This window comes from Cibotium barometz, chromosome 40 (genome assembly GCF_041138505.1).
Source record: "Cibotium barometz isolate CiBa-2024 chromosome 40, ASM4113850v1, whole genome shotgun sequence".
Classification (NCBI taxonomy): domain Eukaryota; kingdom Viridiplantae; phylum Streptophyta; class Polypodiopsida; order Cyatheales; family Cibotiaceae; genus Cibotium; species Cibotium barometz.
In genome coordinates, this window is record NC_141085.1 from 27,557,095 (window position 1) to 27,575,291 (window position 18,197).

The window sequence follows — 18,197 nt, forward strand, 5'->3', positions numbered from 1 at the left end:
GGAGTCTCGCCAGGGCCTTGATGGTGATCTGGCTTCCTGAAGGCAGAGGGGCCTATTGAAGCAACTCAATGGTACGCCACCCAACTCTACTGGTGGGCGGTATGGTGGGTTTCCACTCCCTATAGGGTCAAGCATTGCCAGTTGCATGGGCATTAGCTGTACCAATCACTCCCCTCTCTGTGGAGATTCGTGGTATCCCACTTGCTGAGGCAATTATCGATCGTAGCTCTGGGGTAAATTTTATGCCAGAATTCCCACTCCATGCAGGCGGTCTCAGACCAACCAACTTCTGTGTTTGGATGGCTGACCAATGGGAGGTGACCCCCATTGGCCTGGTAGGTGTCACTGTAGTTATCTAGGGGATTCCATTCCTACTGGCCTTTGTGGTGATCGGGCTTCCTGAAGTTAGAGGGGCCTACTGGCGAAACTCAATGGTACACCACCCAACTCTACAGGTGGGCGATATGGTGGGTTTGCACTCCCTATAGGGTCAAGAGTTGCTGGTTGCATGGGTATCAATTGTACCACTCACTCCCTCACTCACTACCGGAGCCCCTGCCTCTCTGTGGAGATTCATGGTACCCCACTTGCTGGGGTAATTGTCGATGGTGGCTCTGGGTTAAACCTCATGCCAGAATTCACACTCCATGCAATCAGTCTCAAGCTAACACGACCAGCCAACTTCTGTGTTTGGATGGCCGACCAATGGGAGGTGACCCCCATTGGCCTAGTAGAAGGTGTTAGTGTCACTAGCCTGGACATTTCCCAGTCTGAAAGGGGTATGGTGGACTCCAGGATGTTTAAATATTTGGAAAGTACAAGCTTTGGGAATGGGGGATTATCCTAGAATACAAAGGACCACACTCCTAAAATTTAGGAGAGTTGCTACTTTTGGCCCGACTCCGATGGGAATTCTGTTCGCCACATTACATGTGGAATTGAGCAGATACCAAGAGTTGGCAAAGTGCCTATGAGAGAATGTCTACCAGTTGGGATATTTTTAGAGATAAAGTTTATGGAAGGACCCATCTCTTAGATTGGGACATGTGGCAAGGAGATGGACCAAAGTGAGACAAGTGGCCTGACACTTGTTAGAAAGTGGATCAAAGTGAGACAAGTGGCCTCACACTTGTTATTTCAGTTATTGTGTGGCTCTCCACTTGTCATTGTAGCCTTCTCTTGCCATTTTAGCTCATGGGAGGCCCAAATCTATAAATTGGAGCCCTCTCTCTTCATTAATAGAGGCTCTCTTGTTGCACACTAGCCTCTACCACCGTTACAGGCTGCCCTAATGATGGCTACTCTCTCTCTCTCTCTCTCTTGAAGGCTGCCCATGAAGAATACCGGCTGTTGGGGACTGTTTTGGAGGCTTCCATCGCGAAGAAATACTGAAGGCAAGGATATTTAATCATTTATTATGATTTTCAGCTTTTGTACTTGTTGTACCAATCCTTGTACTTGCTGTACCAGCCACTGTACTAGCTGTACAAGCCCTTGTACCTGCTGTACCAGACATTGTACTGGCTGAACCAGCCCTTGTACTTATTGTACCTGCTGTACCAGCCATTGTATCGACTATACCAGCCACTGTACCTACTGTACCAACCATTGTACTGTTGTATTGGCTGAATGGGGAGTTGTACTTGCTGTACCAACTCTATTGCATGAAGACCCATGGTTTTTGGGGAAGAATCAGTACCCACACGGAGGTATATGGATTATATTGTTGGCTCGGCATTTCTACAGCCTGCTTGGTTGCCTCGTGTTGGGCTGTGTTATGGCATTTGTATATGGATAATTAGACATCTCCCATGGGGAGAGTAAGGCCCTCAAAGCTTGTACATGATATTATTCTCCTTGGGTAATAAAATACTCCAAGGGGGGGTCGGCCCATTCTGGCCTCTATGCAGTGTCACACGTGCAAGCTCCATTTTCAGCATTTGTGGATGTTTTGTCCAGCTTTATGTTTTATGCAAAGTGATGATAAATATGTGTTAAGGCTATGGCCATGTTTAAATGTTTAAGTGTTTTAATATGCATTGATGGTATCAACAAGTGTGTCAAAGGCCCTAGTCCCCCGGGCACCCGCCGCGAGTTTCATTGGTTTCAGAGCATAGACTTACTTGGAAGCGGAGGCTTCCTTCTATCAATAAGGAAGAGAAAAGATCTTAAGTGGGAACCACACTTAATATCATTGCTGTTAAGCATGGCCAATCACTTCATAGCTTATGAAGCAAGAGCATGAGCAGTAGACAACTTGTTGATCTAAGGATTTATGAATTCACAAAATTTGTCTCGGAAGAGTTGGCTTTATGTGCACACGTTTAGCACTCTTTCCATATGGATATTGTGGATTATATTATCAAGCTTACAGGCAAGCTATATGGAGATATATCTCGGGACATCTTAAGGATATGGTGAGGAGATATTTCTTTTGTCTTCATGACCAACCTGGCAAAGAATAGCTAAGTATACTTTGAGTTTGCAAAGTTGGTGCTTTTGCTATTTACTATGAAGTGTTTTTGATGTTCACTAACCCTTGTATAGCTATGCAAGGAGAAAGGTGTTTTTGCCTTGAGATGGTTTCAGGGAAACATTGTTTATGGCTCCCTTTAATGGGATGAATTCTTTTCATGGCTCCCTTTATTGGGATGGATTATATCCATGGAGATTTCTTTCTTGGACGAGATTTATATAGACATTGGGCTTCACAAGCAATTTCTATGGACGAATCTGTCCGAGTTTATAGAGAAGAAATCTTTGGATATCTCATGGATATGATGCTTTTATGGATAAAGTCCACCTCTACTCCAAGGTGTGTGGTTAGCACAGAGTATATGATAAGAGTTATGGTATACAAGTCTATGGATTCTTGGACTTCTTTTCTAGGGATTTGGATCCATCCTCAGGTTTATGGATTATGTTTATGACTCCCTTTTATTGGGATGGATTATTCCTTTTGACTCACTTTATTTGGGATGCATTGGACTTATGAAACTTTCACATACCCTGTGTAGTGTTCTCTTGTCCTACGTGCTCTCTTGAAGATTGTTTCTACCATGTGAGGGTGGAACAATAGAGAGTAGATGGAAGGGAACATGGGCACTTCAAAGGGTAGTGACAAGCACAACATACCTTGTGTAGTGTTCTCTTGTCTTACGTGCTCTCTTGAAGATTGTTTCTACCATGTGTGGGTGGAACAATAGAGAGAAGATGGAAGGGAACATGGGCACTTGAGAGGGTAGTGTGAGTTGGTGGCCAAAATGCCTACAAACTATTGGTGGCCGAAATGCCTATAAACTATGTGTAGCAGAAATGCTTATGGAACACCAAGTTATCTATGCTTGCGAGTGATTGTTTTATCTTGTTACTTGAGCCCACCTCTCATCCAAGGTTTGAGGTCAGAGTACCAACATGGAGTGCAAGTGGTAAAGTGGACATGACGGGACTTATGTCTATGCCAAGGGTCATGTGGACCGATGCCTTGTTGGCAGGAGACTTATTTTGTCTCGCCCATGTACTTGGGACATGGATTATGATATTTGAACTCATGGGACTGTTTTGTCTCGCCCATTTACTTGGGACATGGATTATGATATCTGGACTTATGGGACTGATTTGTCTCGTCCATTTACTTGGGACATGATTATGATATCTGGACTTATGGGACTGTTTTTGTCTCGCCCATTTATCTTGGGACATGATTTTGATATCGGTATTATGGAGACTTATTTAGTCTCGCCCATTTCTTTGGGACATGGATTCTTCAGTTATATTGGATTTTTGAGACTGTCTCGTCTCGCCCAATCGATGGGACATGATTATATCTTGAATATATGGCTTGAAGCTTAAAGTTGCGGACAACTTTTAAGAAGCTCGGGAGGATGTCACCAGCCTGGACATTTCCCAGTCTGAAAGGGGTCTGGTGGACTCCAGGATGTTTAAATATTTGGAAAGTACAAGCTTTGGGAATGGGGGATTATCCTAGAATACAAAGGACCACACTCCTAAAATTTAGGAGAGTTGCTATTTTTGGCCCAACTCCGATGGAAATTATGTTCGCGTCATTACATGTGGAATTGAGCAGATACCAAGAGTTGGCAAAGTGCCTATGACTAAATGTCTACTAGTTGGGATATTTTTAGAGATAAAGTTTATGGAAGGACCCATCTCTTAGATTGGGACATGTGGCAGATAACATACATACTCTCAACCTAGCTCGCTGAAGCTCCTGCCCCTCCCTGCTCGCGCTACCTGCACACCTGCGCCCCCCCGCCTACCTGCTTGCTCGCCCCCTCGCGCCCCCCTCATTCCTCGCGCCACCCCTTGCCCCCCCGCCTGCCCTCGCTACTGCGCCCCCCCTCCCTCGCTGTTCTGCCCGCCGCCCCACCTCTCCTTCGTGCCCCCCCTTCTTCTCGCGCCCACCTCCCCTCTGTAGCGCCCCGACCCCCCCCCCCCCCCCCTTCCGCCAGCTCCTTCTCCCCCCCACCCCTCTTGCGCGTAGCTCCCGCCCCCCCCTCCCCTAGGGCTACTCCTTCGCCGCCTCGCCCCCCCCCTCCCTTTTCTTGCTGATTTCCACCCCCAGGGGGGTTTTTCCTTTTTCTTCGGCCTTCGTCTTCCGCCTCTCTGTGTGCAGCTCGGCTCTTGCAGGATCTCCGCTTTCGCCTCGCCTTCGCTATAGCTTCAGACTCTGATGGAGGCTCCTCCCGCCCCGCCTCAGAGGGACTCCCCCGCAGCCCCCTCGCCCGCCCCTGAGGACACCCCCATCAGGCTTTCTCTTTCGCCAGAAGAGGAAGCGAGCCTCACCGCAGAGGTGGAACGCCTCCAGGATCATTCCACCATCTGCCGTATAGTCGGCACTCGCCCCAGCAGAGGGGAGATCCGGGATCTTCTCCAGGCCCGCCTTCTTGCAGATGTGGGCAAGATCCTGGACGTACAGCTACTGGGCCGTGGACATTACCAGATCGAGTTCGAGACTGCCCAGAGCGTGGCCAAGGTCCTAGCCATGAGTCCCCTTGACATCAGGGGTGCTCGGGCTTTCTTCAGACCTTGGCAGCATGGCTTTGACCCAGCAGCGGCCGAGCAGGGAGAGCGCCTTTTCCATGTTACAGTTTGCTTCCCTGGACTCCGCCGGGAGTATCTTCCGCTCCTCTCTAGGCTAGGAGCATTGGTGGGCTCGGTACTAGAGACTGGCCCCACAGCAGCTTCAGTGGTGGCCAGAGCAGCTGGGCTACCTTCGGTCAGAGTTTTGGTGTCTGACATCTCCTCCCTTCCTAAGGTCATTCAGCTACCTAGGATAGGGGGGGGATGGATTGATCAGAGAGTGGAGTTCTGGGGGCTCCCGAACCAGTGCTTCATTTGCAGGCAGGTCGGTCATCTGGCCAAGGCCTGCCCTCGCAGGAGACCCCGACCCTCACCACAGCACAGCAGACCCTTGATGGCCCGCCCACAGATGCGGCTCGGCAGGCAGCCTCCGGGACTCCTGCTCAAGCCACAGAGACCTCGGAGTGGCAGCCTGGACAGGGGCGCCGTCGAGGGAGACAGCCACAGCAGCACGCCCAGAGACCGCTGCAGCAGCAGCCACAGTCTCAGCATCACTGGGTTCCCGTGAGGAACAGCTTTGCTCCCCTCCAGGAGGAGACCCCTGCGACGACTGAGGACCAGGAGATGCCAGCACTCCCTCCTTCACCCCCCCCACCCCCGTCCCCCCCCACCGCCTCGCTTCCACCTTCGCCTCCTCTCGTCCCCGCTCCGATTTCGGCAGCGGCTCCCTCTCCACCCCCCTCGCCCCCCCCTCCTCCCCCCCGCCCGCCTCACCTCCCCGGGAGTCCCTGGCAGTCCCCTGGCGTTCACCTGCAGTAAGGAGGGCACTGAGCACCGACCTCGCTCGAGCACCACAGAGGAGACTTACCATGCCGATTCGGGCTTCACAGATATCATCTATCCGCAGTCGGCTGAGTCGCCTCGGCACTAGACAGCGCTCGGAGGCTTTTGATTACGCCTTCACACGGCTTTTTGGAGCAGAGGGCCCCCATGAGCCAGCACCCATCAGAGTTCATGTAGTGATTCCTCCGGCCCACGGGGAGGAGGCACTTGATTCAGCGGTGGCCTTCTCGTTCCCTCTATGTGGCCCATGCGACCGGGAGTGGACTCTAGAGCTCGCTCTTAGCACTTTGAAGACTCAGGCAGTTGAGTTTTCTCATCATGTGAGCGATCTGGAGGTGACAGATGTGATAGGCCGACTATGGGAGTTGGCTCATTTTTTCTTGGATCCCGGGGGAGTGTGGATGGCTCAGGGATTCGTCATTTGGTCGTTCGCATAGTGGCAGACTTAGCACGCGACCCTGGATATGTATGCATACACGAGGTTGCTCTGTCTGAGCGGGAGGCAGTCGCCATGGGACACAGCCACTGGCGCCTGATCCGTGATTCTTGCTGTACACCGGGTGGGCAGATTCGCAGCCGCTCGGATGGGGACTATTCTCCATCCAAGCCGCTTGCGAGGGCCCGCCGTACGACTGAGACAGCATCCACCTCAGCAGGTCATCCATGAGGATCATCTCATGGAATGTACAGGGCCTTGGCGGAGCACATTATATACGCTACTGTGGTTGCTTGAGGCAGGAGCTTCAGAGATGCCTGGTTGGTGGCAGCATTCATATTTTGATGATGCAGGAGCACCACTTGGGTGAGAGCAGGATCCGGAGATATGGTTCGGTGATGCCTGGTAGATGGGACACCTTTTGGTCTGCAGGGTTTGGTCCTTTGGGTGGACAGGGAGGAGTATGCATGGTCATTGCAGATGTATGGTGGCAGGCCATTGTGGATCGAGGGATCATTGTGCCTGGTAAAGCACAGTATATCATTTTGAGGATGCATGATGAGCTAGTGGGCGTGCTCAACGTCTATGCGCCCAACCATGCTAGTGCCAGAGCAGAGTTCTGGACCCAGGTTACGGATGCATTGCCAGAGGCCGCACATTGGTGTGTCGGGGGTGACTTCAACATGCTTGAGGACCCGGCTGATAGGGTGGGAGGCAGTCATGTTACAGTGCACGGCACGGAGCTTGCAGCTTGGGAGCGATTTTGCATGTTGTGAGGTGAAAAAAAGAAAGAAAACCCTGCCTCTATAGCCCTTCCACCTCGCAAACTTGGAATAACACACACGAACGGGGGCACCACCAGCCACCGGCTGGAACAATTCTCGCACTTCACCACCCAACCCACGCCAGACTGACAGCAAAAACAGGGGCACCGTAGACCAAGCAAACACCCAGCAATATATTCCAGAAACAACACTTCATACAAGCTTCTCTCGACATAGAAGCCTTACTCACACAACCATAAAAAACTCACTCAGGCCTGTCAGCCGAGGACACACCACATTCCCAATAACCATAAACCTCTCGCCTGCCTGCTGTACCAATCACATCAGAATGAACCCGGCCACTCTCGCTCCAGAAGGCGCCCACACCAGCTAACCCTCGAGTCCTCTGCGACCCATCACTTCTGCATGTGTCGTCAGCAGCAGCTACACCATCATCTCTCTCTCAATCTCTCTGTGCTGATCCTCTGTCAGCTCGCAACAAACCCAGGCAGCTTATCTGCCTTGCTACCGGCCCACCACCAAGCAGCAACACTTTATCTCTCTCTGCTTCACTCGGCACCTACTCTGTCCACTGTCCTGTCTCCTAGGCGGCCCACACCAGCCAGCCTGTCACCTCATAGGCGACCTCTACTCTTGTCACCCACGCTGCAGTCACCAGTCCACTTTGCTCCTTTCGCCAGCGTGTGTAGCTAACTGCAGCGCCTCTCTCCAACGCTGCGCTCCACTGCACTCAGTCGCTACACCAGCAGCTCGCCTTGCCACACATGGCTGTGCTTTACTCTGCGTCAGCACCAGCTCCTCTCTACACCAGCCCGTCAGTCGGCATCCACTCTTCTCTTCACACTAGAGGCCCCACTAGCCTCTGCCTCCTCTGCGTATGGCTGCAGCTACGCTGGCGGGCTCCCAAAGCGCCTCCACGCTGCTTCACCAGTCGCCCTCCTCACCAGGCTCCAGCAGCGGCTGCATACGCCCTTCTCTCTCTGCGTCCAAGGAGCCCGCTCTGCAGGCGGCTTCCTTCGCTAGCCTAACAGCAGCCACACCACGCTCGAAAGCCAGCCTCACTTGGGCACTGTTCTGCAGCCACGTCAGAGAGCCACATGGCTCTTACTTGCAGCTGCGCTCTCTCCTGGCTGTGTCCCAAGAAGCCCCCCCACCGTAACGCGGCGACCTCCTTCTTTTTTGTTTACAGCACGCCCACTCGCACTCCTTCGCCAACCTTCCAAAAGGTGCGCTCTGGCGACACCCTAAAGTTCCATGTGGCCTTCAATTTTATGGCCACGTTTTTTATATCCTCATTTATTATTATTTTTTTAAGGCCTATAAGATGGCCTCCATATACTTTCCATACCATGTCCAAGCTACATTGGCCATCATCCATTATTACTCCCATGCTTCCCACACTTTCAAAAGCCACTTATGCCCATTTATTTCTTTGACGACACACACATATCAAGCCATCGAACGGCTGAACAGCTGCAACTGACCACATTCCGGACAGGCCTGTAACAGGCTCAAATCCAAACCGATCCACACTGCACACCTGGCAAGGCATTCCACGGCCAAGTTTTCATTCACACCATGCACACGTATTTACACGAGACCAGAATACCACTCAGAAAAACGCCTGACATACTTTGCCACCCCCCCCATCTGCTAGAGCATTCATGCTCAGCAGCATTAAACAAACTCAGTTGCTATCCACCAGGATCAAAAGGGAACATCTGTAACTGACCATCCCATTCCCCAATATCCATTAAACACCATGGCTGCATCACTGCACACCAAACATTAACCACATCCATAAAACCATTTTCATGCACTTCGTCCACAACAAACCTCCTCGTCTTCAAAACTTGGAGCATTGCAGCATCTAGCATCCCATCCATCAACACCTGTGAAGGCCAGGTTCCAGCATCTTGACCTTTCTGCACACCAAGATCCGCATCCTCTCCAACAGCCGCGTCCACTAGCACTTCCAGCTTAACTGGTTCAAACATCTCTTCACAACCATACAGCTCACCTGGTTCAGAATTCTTGTCATCCAGGGACTTTGCCTTTAGCATCTCAGCAACCCGCAAAGAAGCCTTTGTTACACTCTCGACCATGTCAGCATCCATCTCCACCTCTGGCTCCTGCTCATCAAGGCTAGCAACTTCCCAGATATCATCCTCAAGCACAATACTCATCTCACAACGCTCTTCATCAGCCAAATCTTCATGCATACCTTTTTCAGTGTTGCCAACCCCCCTGGTATCATCGTCCAAAGGCTCCCCAGCATATATTGCATCTAATGGACAAACATCCATACCTTTCATTGCAGGTACCAGACCACCATCCAGCTGTCCAAGAAAATCCAAGATGATAGGATCTTCCTCCATACTCTCCACATCCGCATCACAAGCCGTCTTCACTTCATCAGAAGTCTCTACCCCATCCTCCTCCCTTGTAGAATCCGGCAAAGAATCATCCTCAAAGCATCCTGTATCCAGCTCCTCTTCCTTCTTATCATCAGCCAATCCCAAGGCATCATCCTCCTTACTTCCCTGTGCATGCATATCATCCAGATCCAATAAAGACTTTGGAAAAAAATCAGAAGGCATATAAAACATACCCCTTTGCACCTGTATCGGCCTTTGAGGTTCCTGCTTAATCCAACTTTGCATTGGGCTCTTATCCACCTCAACCAAATTTACCTGCTTATCTCTCACAGACACAACCCCTTCATACGGATAAATACCCATTTCCATCTGCTTCAAAACCTTGCCTTCCTTTTCCCTAGCAACCCTAACTGCATCATCAAATGACCTGGGATTCTTTAACTCAACCCTGACCCTCAAATGGGGTAGCAAACCATCAATAAACAAACTTTTCTTCAAAAACATTGGAGGAACTTCCTGCTTCAATGTCATACACCACTTACTCCACAAACATGTAAATACCTTCACAAAATCATCCAGTGATTGCCCATGGACCTGCTTCAAGATGCTGAGCTCCTGCCACAGCACACTAGGATCCTGCACTTGCTGAAAACGCTCCAAAAGGCCTTCTTTCAACCTGTCCAAGGTCAAAACACCATCATCCTGTGCTTCAAAGCCCTTAAGCCAGCTTCGGGCATCTCCCTTCAAGAAAATCCTTATCAGCTTCAGAACCTGCTCTTCATCTGTGACATGATTGCTAATGCATGCCAACTCCATTTGCTCCAAAAAGTCAACCACATCTTCTCCCTTCCTGCCATGAAACTCCGGATAAGACCACATCATGACAACCTGTACCAATCCCTGAGCTCTCCTCAGTGGAACACACGCCCTTCTAGGCACAGAACAACGCCAGAGCAACTCCTCAGTGGAACAATCCAAGAGCAATCCTCAGTGGGGGCACCAGAAGGATGTGAGGTGAAAAAAAGAAAGAAAACCCTGCCTCTATGGCCCTTCCACCTCGCAAACTTGGAATAACACACACGAACGGGGGCACCACCAGCCACCGGCTAGAACAATTCTCGCACTTCACCACCCAACCCATGCCAGACTGACAGCAAAAACAGGGGCACCGTAGACCAAGCAAACACCCAGCAATATATTCCAGAAACAACACTTCATACAAGCTTCTTTGACACAGAAGCCTTACTCACACAACCATAAAAAACTCACTCAGGCCTGTCAGCCGAGGACACACCACATTCCCAATAACCATAAACCTCTCGCCTGCCTGCTGTACCAATCACATCAGAATGAACCCGGCCACTCTCGCTCCAGAAGGCGCCCACACCAGCTAACCCTCGAGTCCTCTGCGACCCATCACTTCTGCATGTGTCGTCAGCAGCAGCTACACCATCATCTCTCTCTCAATCTCTCTGTGCTGATCCTCTGTCAGCTTGCAACAAACCCAGGCAGCTTATCTGCCTTGCTACCGGCCCACCACCAAGCAGCAACACTTTATCTCTCTGCTTCACTCGGCACCTACTCTGTCCACTGTCCTGTCTCCTAGGCGGCCCACACCAGCCAGCCTGTCACCTCATAGGCGACCTCTACTCTTGTCACCCACGCTGCAGTCACCAGTCCACTTTGCTCCTTTCGCCAGCGTGTGTAGCTAACTGCAGCGCCTCTCTCCAACGCTGCGCTCCACTGCACTCAGTCGCTACACCAGCAGCTCGCCTTGCCACACATGGCTGTGCTTTACTCTGCATCAGCACCAGCTCCTCTCTACACCAGCCCGTCAGTCGGCATCCACTCTTCTCTTCACACTAGAGGCCCCACCAGCCTCTGCCTCCTCTGCGTATGGCTGCAACTACGCTGGCGGGCTCCCAAAGCGCCTCCACGCTGCTTCACCAGTCGCCCTCCTCACCAGCAGCGGCTGCATACGCCCTTCTCTCTCTGCGTCCAAGGAGCCCGCTTTGCAGGCGGCTTCCTTCGCTAGCCTAACAGCAGCCACACCACGCTCGAAAGCCAGCCTCACTTGGGCACTGTTCTGCAGCCACGTCAGAGAGCCACATGGCTCTTACTTGCAGCTGCGCTCTCTCCTGGCTGTGTCCCAAGAAGCCCCCCCACCGTAACGCGGCGACCTTCTTCTTTTTTGTTTACAGCACGCCCACTCGCACTCCTTCGCCAACCTTCCAAAAGGTGCGCTGGCGACACCCTAAAGTTCCATGTGGCCTTCAATTTTATGGCCACGTTTTTTATATCCTCATTTATTATTATTATTTTTTAAGGCCTATAAGATGGCCTCCATATACTTTCCATACCATGTCCAAGCTACATTGGCCATCATCCATTATTACTCCCATGCTTCCCACACTTTCAAAAGCCACTTATGCCCATTTATTTCTTTGACGACACACACATATCAAGCCATCGAACGGCTGAACAGCTGCAACTGACCACATTCCGGACAGGCCTGTAACAGGCTCAAATCCAAACCGATCCACACTGCACACCTGGCAAGGCATTCCACGGCCAAGTTTTCATTCACACCATGCACACGTATTTACACGAGCCCAGAATACCACTCAGAAAAACGCCTGACACATGTCACTGAGGATCACTGATGCATGGCAGCATGGGGCCTTCTCCCGCTCTCAGGACAGTCTTAGTTTCTCTATCGCCGGCAGGGAGGGACTAATCTATCACGGATTGATCGCTTTTATGTGGGCGACTGGTTAGGGGAGCAAGGGGGCTCCGTTGGCATTCTCGCTGGCACCTCATTTTCAGATCATGCGCCAGTTATTTTGACGCTTGAGGAGAGGACACGGGAGCCCAGCTTGCAGTTGAGGATCCCAGAGAGGGTACTTACAGATCCTAGTCTCGCAGAGGACATTGAGAGGATCTGGCATGATAGTCAGTGCTCTGACTAGGATGCAGCAGGCCAGTGTGCCCAGGGACTCATGGAGCTTAGCTCTTTTCTGCACGCTGCAGCTTTGACACGGCTGGGAGAGATTCGCGAGCGGGAGCAGCGGCTGAGACACAGCCTTGCTTCGCTTCAGCGCCTTCAGGAGCAGCAGCCTGCATGTGAGTGGGTGGCGTCCCAGCTGAGCCAGGCACGCCAGGAGGTTAGAGAGGCAGAGGAGCAGAGACATGAGTTTTACTATCATCGCCAGGCCTCTCAGTGGACGCAGCTTGGGGATAGAGTGACTAGGGAGTTTTTTGAGATTACTGGACCCCGCCATGCTCGAGCAGGAGTCCGTCAGCTTGGGAGGCTGGACGGGTCTGTAGCTACTGAGCCCGTGGAGATCAGAGCCATTGCCACTGGGTTCTATAGAGACCTGCTTTCAGCGGAGCCAGCCACTGAGGCTCGGGATGCTTGCAGACAGACGGTGTGGGCCCAGGTGCAGAGGAGGGTCACAGATCGTATGCGTACAGTCCTTAGTGCGCCTCTTTCAGAGGTTGAGCTTGCTGAGGCCTTGAGGGTCCTGTCGCGCCATAGTTGCCCAGGGGAGGACGGGCTGACGCCTGCCTTTTTTATGCGCTATTGGGACCTTTTTGGGCCAGGCCCCCGCAGGGGCTTTCAGTATGTTTTGGACACTGGGGTGATGCCACAGAGCTTTTCAGAGGGCTTGATCTTTCTCATCTCCAAGGGGGAGGGAGTATCAGATGATATTCGGCATTGGAGACCTATTACGATCCTCAATACTGTCTACAAGGTCTTAGCAAAGGCCTTGAGTTTGAGGATCCAGCCCTTCCTGGGAGAGTTGATTCATGCTACCCAAACACGATTCGTCAAGGAGCGTAGTATCCTTGACAACATTTTCACCTTCTGGGAGGCGACGGCCCGAGCTAGATTTCTTGGTGAGGACTTGGTTGTGATGCTTCTCGATTTTGAGAAGGCATACGATAGAGTCGATTGGGGTTTCTTAGAGGGCACTATGCTTCGCCTGGGCTTTGAGCCAGGTTGGATTAGAGGGGTGGCGGCTCTGTATTCCATAGCTCGCAGCTAGGTGTTGATTGCAGGAGGACGGGGGCCGAGTTTTGAGCTGACCAGATCAGTCCGTCAGGGGTGTCCCCTCGCCCCTTTTCTTTTTCTCTTCTTTGCGGAGGCTATGAGCATGTATTTGACGGTAGAGGAGGTTGGTTTGAGAGGACTCCAGCTCCCAGTTCGGGGGGAGGACCTGCTCGATGCTGAGTTTGCAGACGACACGGGCTTATTTTTGCATGGCCAGGAGACCAATCTTCTTCGGGTAGAGCAGTCGCTCTAGGTTTTTAGTGCAGCTTCAGGAGCATTGATCAATTGGCGCAAGACAGTGGCCTTTTGGATCAGTAGCGCTCCCACTCCGGCATGGAGCCCGGACCCCGGCTTTAGATGGATTCCTCCTGGCACAGCAGTGCGGTATTTGGGATGCCAGATTGGACTAGATTTGTTGCCTGAGCAGCAGATTGCCCCGCTTCTTCTGAGCATTCGGAAGAAGCTATCCTTGGCCGGGAGGGTGGTGGTGGCAAATCAGGTGTTGTTAGCGACCATGTGGTACATTATGTCTTGCTGGATCTTCTTGAGCTCTTGCATCAGCCAGGTACAGAGGCTGATCAGGAACTTTCTTTGGTCTGGGCGGGACGGTTAGCCAGCTCGGGCAAAGGTTGCATGGGCAGTTATTACACTTCCGCTGGCTCAGGGAGGTTTGGGCATTATAGATCCAGTCGATCAGAGTAGAGCCTTATTGGGGAAGCTTATTGTTCGGGGGCTGCTTCCAGGCGCGCTGAGCCTTGGAAAGAGCTTCTCTTGCAGCGGCTGCAGGCTCGGGCTCCCCCAGCAGGGGGCACTTGGGCACCAGAGATTCGAAGGATCTTCATAGAGATGAGGAGGACAGGCCTCAGTAGAGGATGGGAGGACAGATTTGCTTTGAGCATCCTGAGAGCTTGGGAGGACAGATTTGCTTTGAGCATCCTGAGAGCTTGGGAGCTGCTGAGACTGGGGCTCTCTCAGCGACCTCCTTCTTGTGTTGAGGAGCGGGCCAGACAGCCGCTCATCTGGAGCCCAGCGGTTCGCACAGAGCAGGGTCATATGCTGGGTTCTCGGCCTCGGCTAGCCTGGGGACCTTTGGCGGAAGGCCCAACACGTAGCTTTGGAGACTGGCAGGCCTTCTGCAGTCTACCAGAGGAGATCCAGGTGGAGAGGCTGAGTCACTTCAGAGGGGGGTTGATTATGAGGGATGACATTCAGGAGGCACTCATCACAGAGGAGTGGTTCACGCCTATCGAGCTAGTGGCCCCATGGTGGATGGGAGCCTTTACACAGTTGGAGATCTTGATTGTTGTCAGAGCTTGGACTGAGGATGGGAGATGCCTCTACTATGAGATTCAGGATGAGGGTAGACTGTAGAGAGTGGAGGTGCAGTTGCCTTTGGTTGCAGAGTGCACCTTTCAGAGGATACGGGTAGTGGCCGCCGCTTCTCGGAAGTGGCATATTGACCCAGACCCTGCAGATGTGCTCCCGGATTGGCGCATATGGGCATATGCAGCGCGCCCCTTGGCCCGGCTACAGTGGGACCCTGGTGAGTACGAGTGGCACGATCCTTATGCATCCCTTGAGGCCACAGAGATTACCTTTTTTAAGTATACTGTTCGGTTGGGACGGCATATTTTGACGGTGAGGAGGATGGTCTCTCCAGCTGCAGCGGGGCACTGGCGGCTACAGGGACTCTCACAGGAGTTTCTGGAGGATTTTTGGGCCCGGCTCTGGGCTAGTCCACAGGCCCACAGGATCTCGACTTTCCAGTGGCTGGTCGCCCACAGGGGCTCAGCAGTTGGCACCTGGCTTGTCTACAGCGGTCTTTCGGCGGCCTGCGTCCGATGCGGCCACCCTATGGAGACATAGAGACATTGCCTTTGGGACTGCCCTCAGGCGCAGCTGATTTGGCTGCGGATGCTGCGTATTCTGGCCCCCCTCTCTCCAGAGGGTACGTATACGTGGGGTGCCGCTGCTTGGTCGACTTCGTCAGGGCCTGCTATGGGCTATGAGACGGAGCAGGACAGCCAGGCCATCAGATTCATTAGGGGCCAGCCTCGCCTTGTTCCTTCACCGGATTTCTCGTCCGCCAGCTGGACACAGGAGAGGGATCTACGATGGGAGCTCCTCAGTAGCATCACCATCTGGTTCACCTGGAAGGCCCGGTGTTTCAGGGCCTTTGAGGGGAGACTGGAGCCACCAGCAGAGACTGTTCGGGGGATCTTGCAGGAGTTGATCCACACCTTGCGGGGTTAGTACGACCGCATTCGGGGCGACTCGGATGAGGCGATCTTGCGGTGCCAGGCCTTTCACACCACCTGGCGCAGCGGCCCCTTCTATACCCTTCACGCGGGGTCCCCCCGCTGGCACTACAAGCCACCTGTTTGGCTTTTCCCCCCTCCTATTGTATGATATAGCCATTCAGTTCTTTGTACTGATACTTGTACTTTTCAGCACCTAGGGAGAGTCTCCCTGGCTGCCCTGCTGTTTTCTCTGCTCTGTTTTTTCTTGTGAGCAGGAGAGGATCTTTTGCAGCCCTACGGGCGTTTTTTATAACTAATGAAAGGATCTTTTCTCGGAAAAAAAAAAAGAAGATTGGGACATGTGGCAAGGAGGTGGACCAAAGTGAGACAAGTGGCCTGACACTTGTTAGAAAGTGGATCAAAGTGAGACAAGTGGCCTCACACTTGTTATTTCAGCTATTGTGTGGCTCTCTACTTGACTGTCGCAAGAAGAAGAGAGAAGGTGGTTTTGGAAAGAAGCCCACCAATCAAACCCCCTCGGTTTACTAACCAATCCGAGAGTTCCTTTTCCACTAAGGAGACTGCCTTCATCGGCATTAACGAGCTTCCCACGGACTCACTTGTTCTTGCCCTCTCACGTTTTACAGATTGGGTGCACTACTCACATGACTCATGATAGGTCCATTCTTGATGATATTTGGCCCAGCTCTTCGAAGGTGTCCATTGGCGATGCTTCCAACCTTGAGGCCTCTTGTGTGGGTAACATGCTGAACTCTTCTCCTAGCCAGCCTTCTACTCCCAAGCTCTCTAGCAATCTGCTCTCAGTGTTTCAGATTGTAGAGAAAGACTATGGTGTCTACTTTGACAGTTCAGTTCTTGAGATCTGACACTAGCACCTGGTCTTTACAGGCTGAAGCATTTGAGCAGCCGAGGCCAAATCATGGACACTCTGCTGAACAGGGTAGATTGCTGACCTAGTTGTAGGAGCCATACAATATACATATGATAGATGGGCCAGACTAGTAGTAGATAAGTTTTCTAGAGTGATGGACTTGGTGGAAGCCAACCGGCCAAGAGGGTTGTGGCAGGGTGGGCAACCAACAAAATACATGTAAAGTTACCTGCATTAATCTAAGGTTCTGGCTTCTGGGATTAAGAAGCATTTAGAAGTGCTAAAATATTCATCTGAGACCAATCCAGGTCTACCACAGGTCAATCCTATCTATAGGAATGATGCACTTGAACGCCCACCCTTCCACACAAAGAATGCCTAAGTCTGCAGAGGCTAGCATGAAAGAGCCTCCATATCCTCGAGTATTCTGGAGTAAAAAAATATTTTTGGGTCTTTGTCTGTTTGATTGGATTGACACAGTATGGATCTCAGTCAATAATTTTTAATTGCTTGCGTGAAAGAGCACTCCTCTACATCCTTGAGGATCCTTGAGTAAAACATAAAAGATGATTTTGAGTCTGTCTGTTTGATTGGGTCAACACTGCATGGACCTCAGTCAATATTTTTTTAGTGAAAGACAAGGGGACTTCTATCCAGTGGTGGTTAGTGGGTTGAGATCGTAAAGCATACACGTCTTTGAGATCAAATAATTTTTTGGATGTCTTCTGGGGCATTCTTGGTTGGGAGCTCCTCATATGCTTTTGAGTTGTCGCAGCTAAGCATTCCACTGGTCTTGCTTGGGTTGAAGTAGGGTTGAAAACAGATACATGCCACGGTTCTTAAAGATTTCTGGTTTCCCCTAGCTATTTGAAATACTCTTCACCTATGCAGGTTGGCTTTCGCGTTGAGCATCCACAAGAGCTTATTAATGAGATTCAGGTGCATGTTTACTTATGCTGTGTCTTGAGTGATCCATAAGGTCAGAGCATTCTGTAGCATCATTCATGGCTCCTGTGTCTTGCCAAATAAATTTATGGATCAAGCATTTTTTGGAAATATTTGCAGTACAACAAATGGGCATCGGAGGTACATAGAGGCAGCGGAAAAATACCAGTAGCTGATTACAGAGTTGCAACAAATGTCGAGGGCGGTTGGAGTGATAACTCTGTACGACATAAGCAGTCAGGTTGTTACTCCTTCTGCATGTGCCCAGGGGGGCAGGTACTTTCGTTGCCTTGTACTGTAAATGGGTCAAATTATTTCTGTATTATTGTATGAAACACTCATCGTTGTGATCATGTGCAGATTGTTCCAACTAGTACAAATCCTTCCGAATTATGTATCAATGGAATGTCCTTTTCTAAACGGTCCTCAAAGTGGGCAAATGCAGCTCTTGTAATGACCGTCTCTTCCTTTGACTTGGAGCCTTTTGTTTCTGAACACGGAGCTCTGGCAGGAGTAGCCTTTCAGGTACGGTATGAGAGATTTGCCAAAGTGGATATGTCTGTGTTATTGTTCTCAAGCCT

General features: G+C 51.3%; 1 protein-coding gene across 3 annotated transcripts in view; it reads left to right on the top strand.

Moving 5' to 3' along the window:
* The window catches only part of PDE327 (FAD/NAD(P)-binding oxidoreductase family protein), an 80,154-nt gene that overhangs the window by 40,881 nt on the left and 21,076 nt on the right, over positions 1-18,197 (top strand). For all 3 annotated transcript variants that reach the window (XM_086779463.1, XM_086779464.1, XM_086779465.1), the window contains 3 exons: positions 17,563-17,610; positions 17,737-17,892; positions 17,977-18,141. In XM_086779463.1, coding sequence (XP_086635589.1) covers positions 17,563-17,610; positions 17,737-17,892; positions 17,977-18,141 — 369 coding nt within the window. The remainder of the gene's footprint in view (positions 1-17,562; positions 17,611-17,736; positions 17,893-17,976; positions 18,142-18,197) is intronic.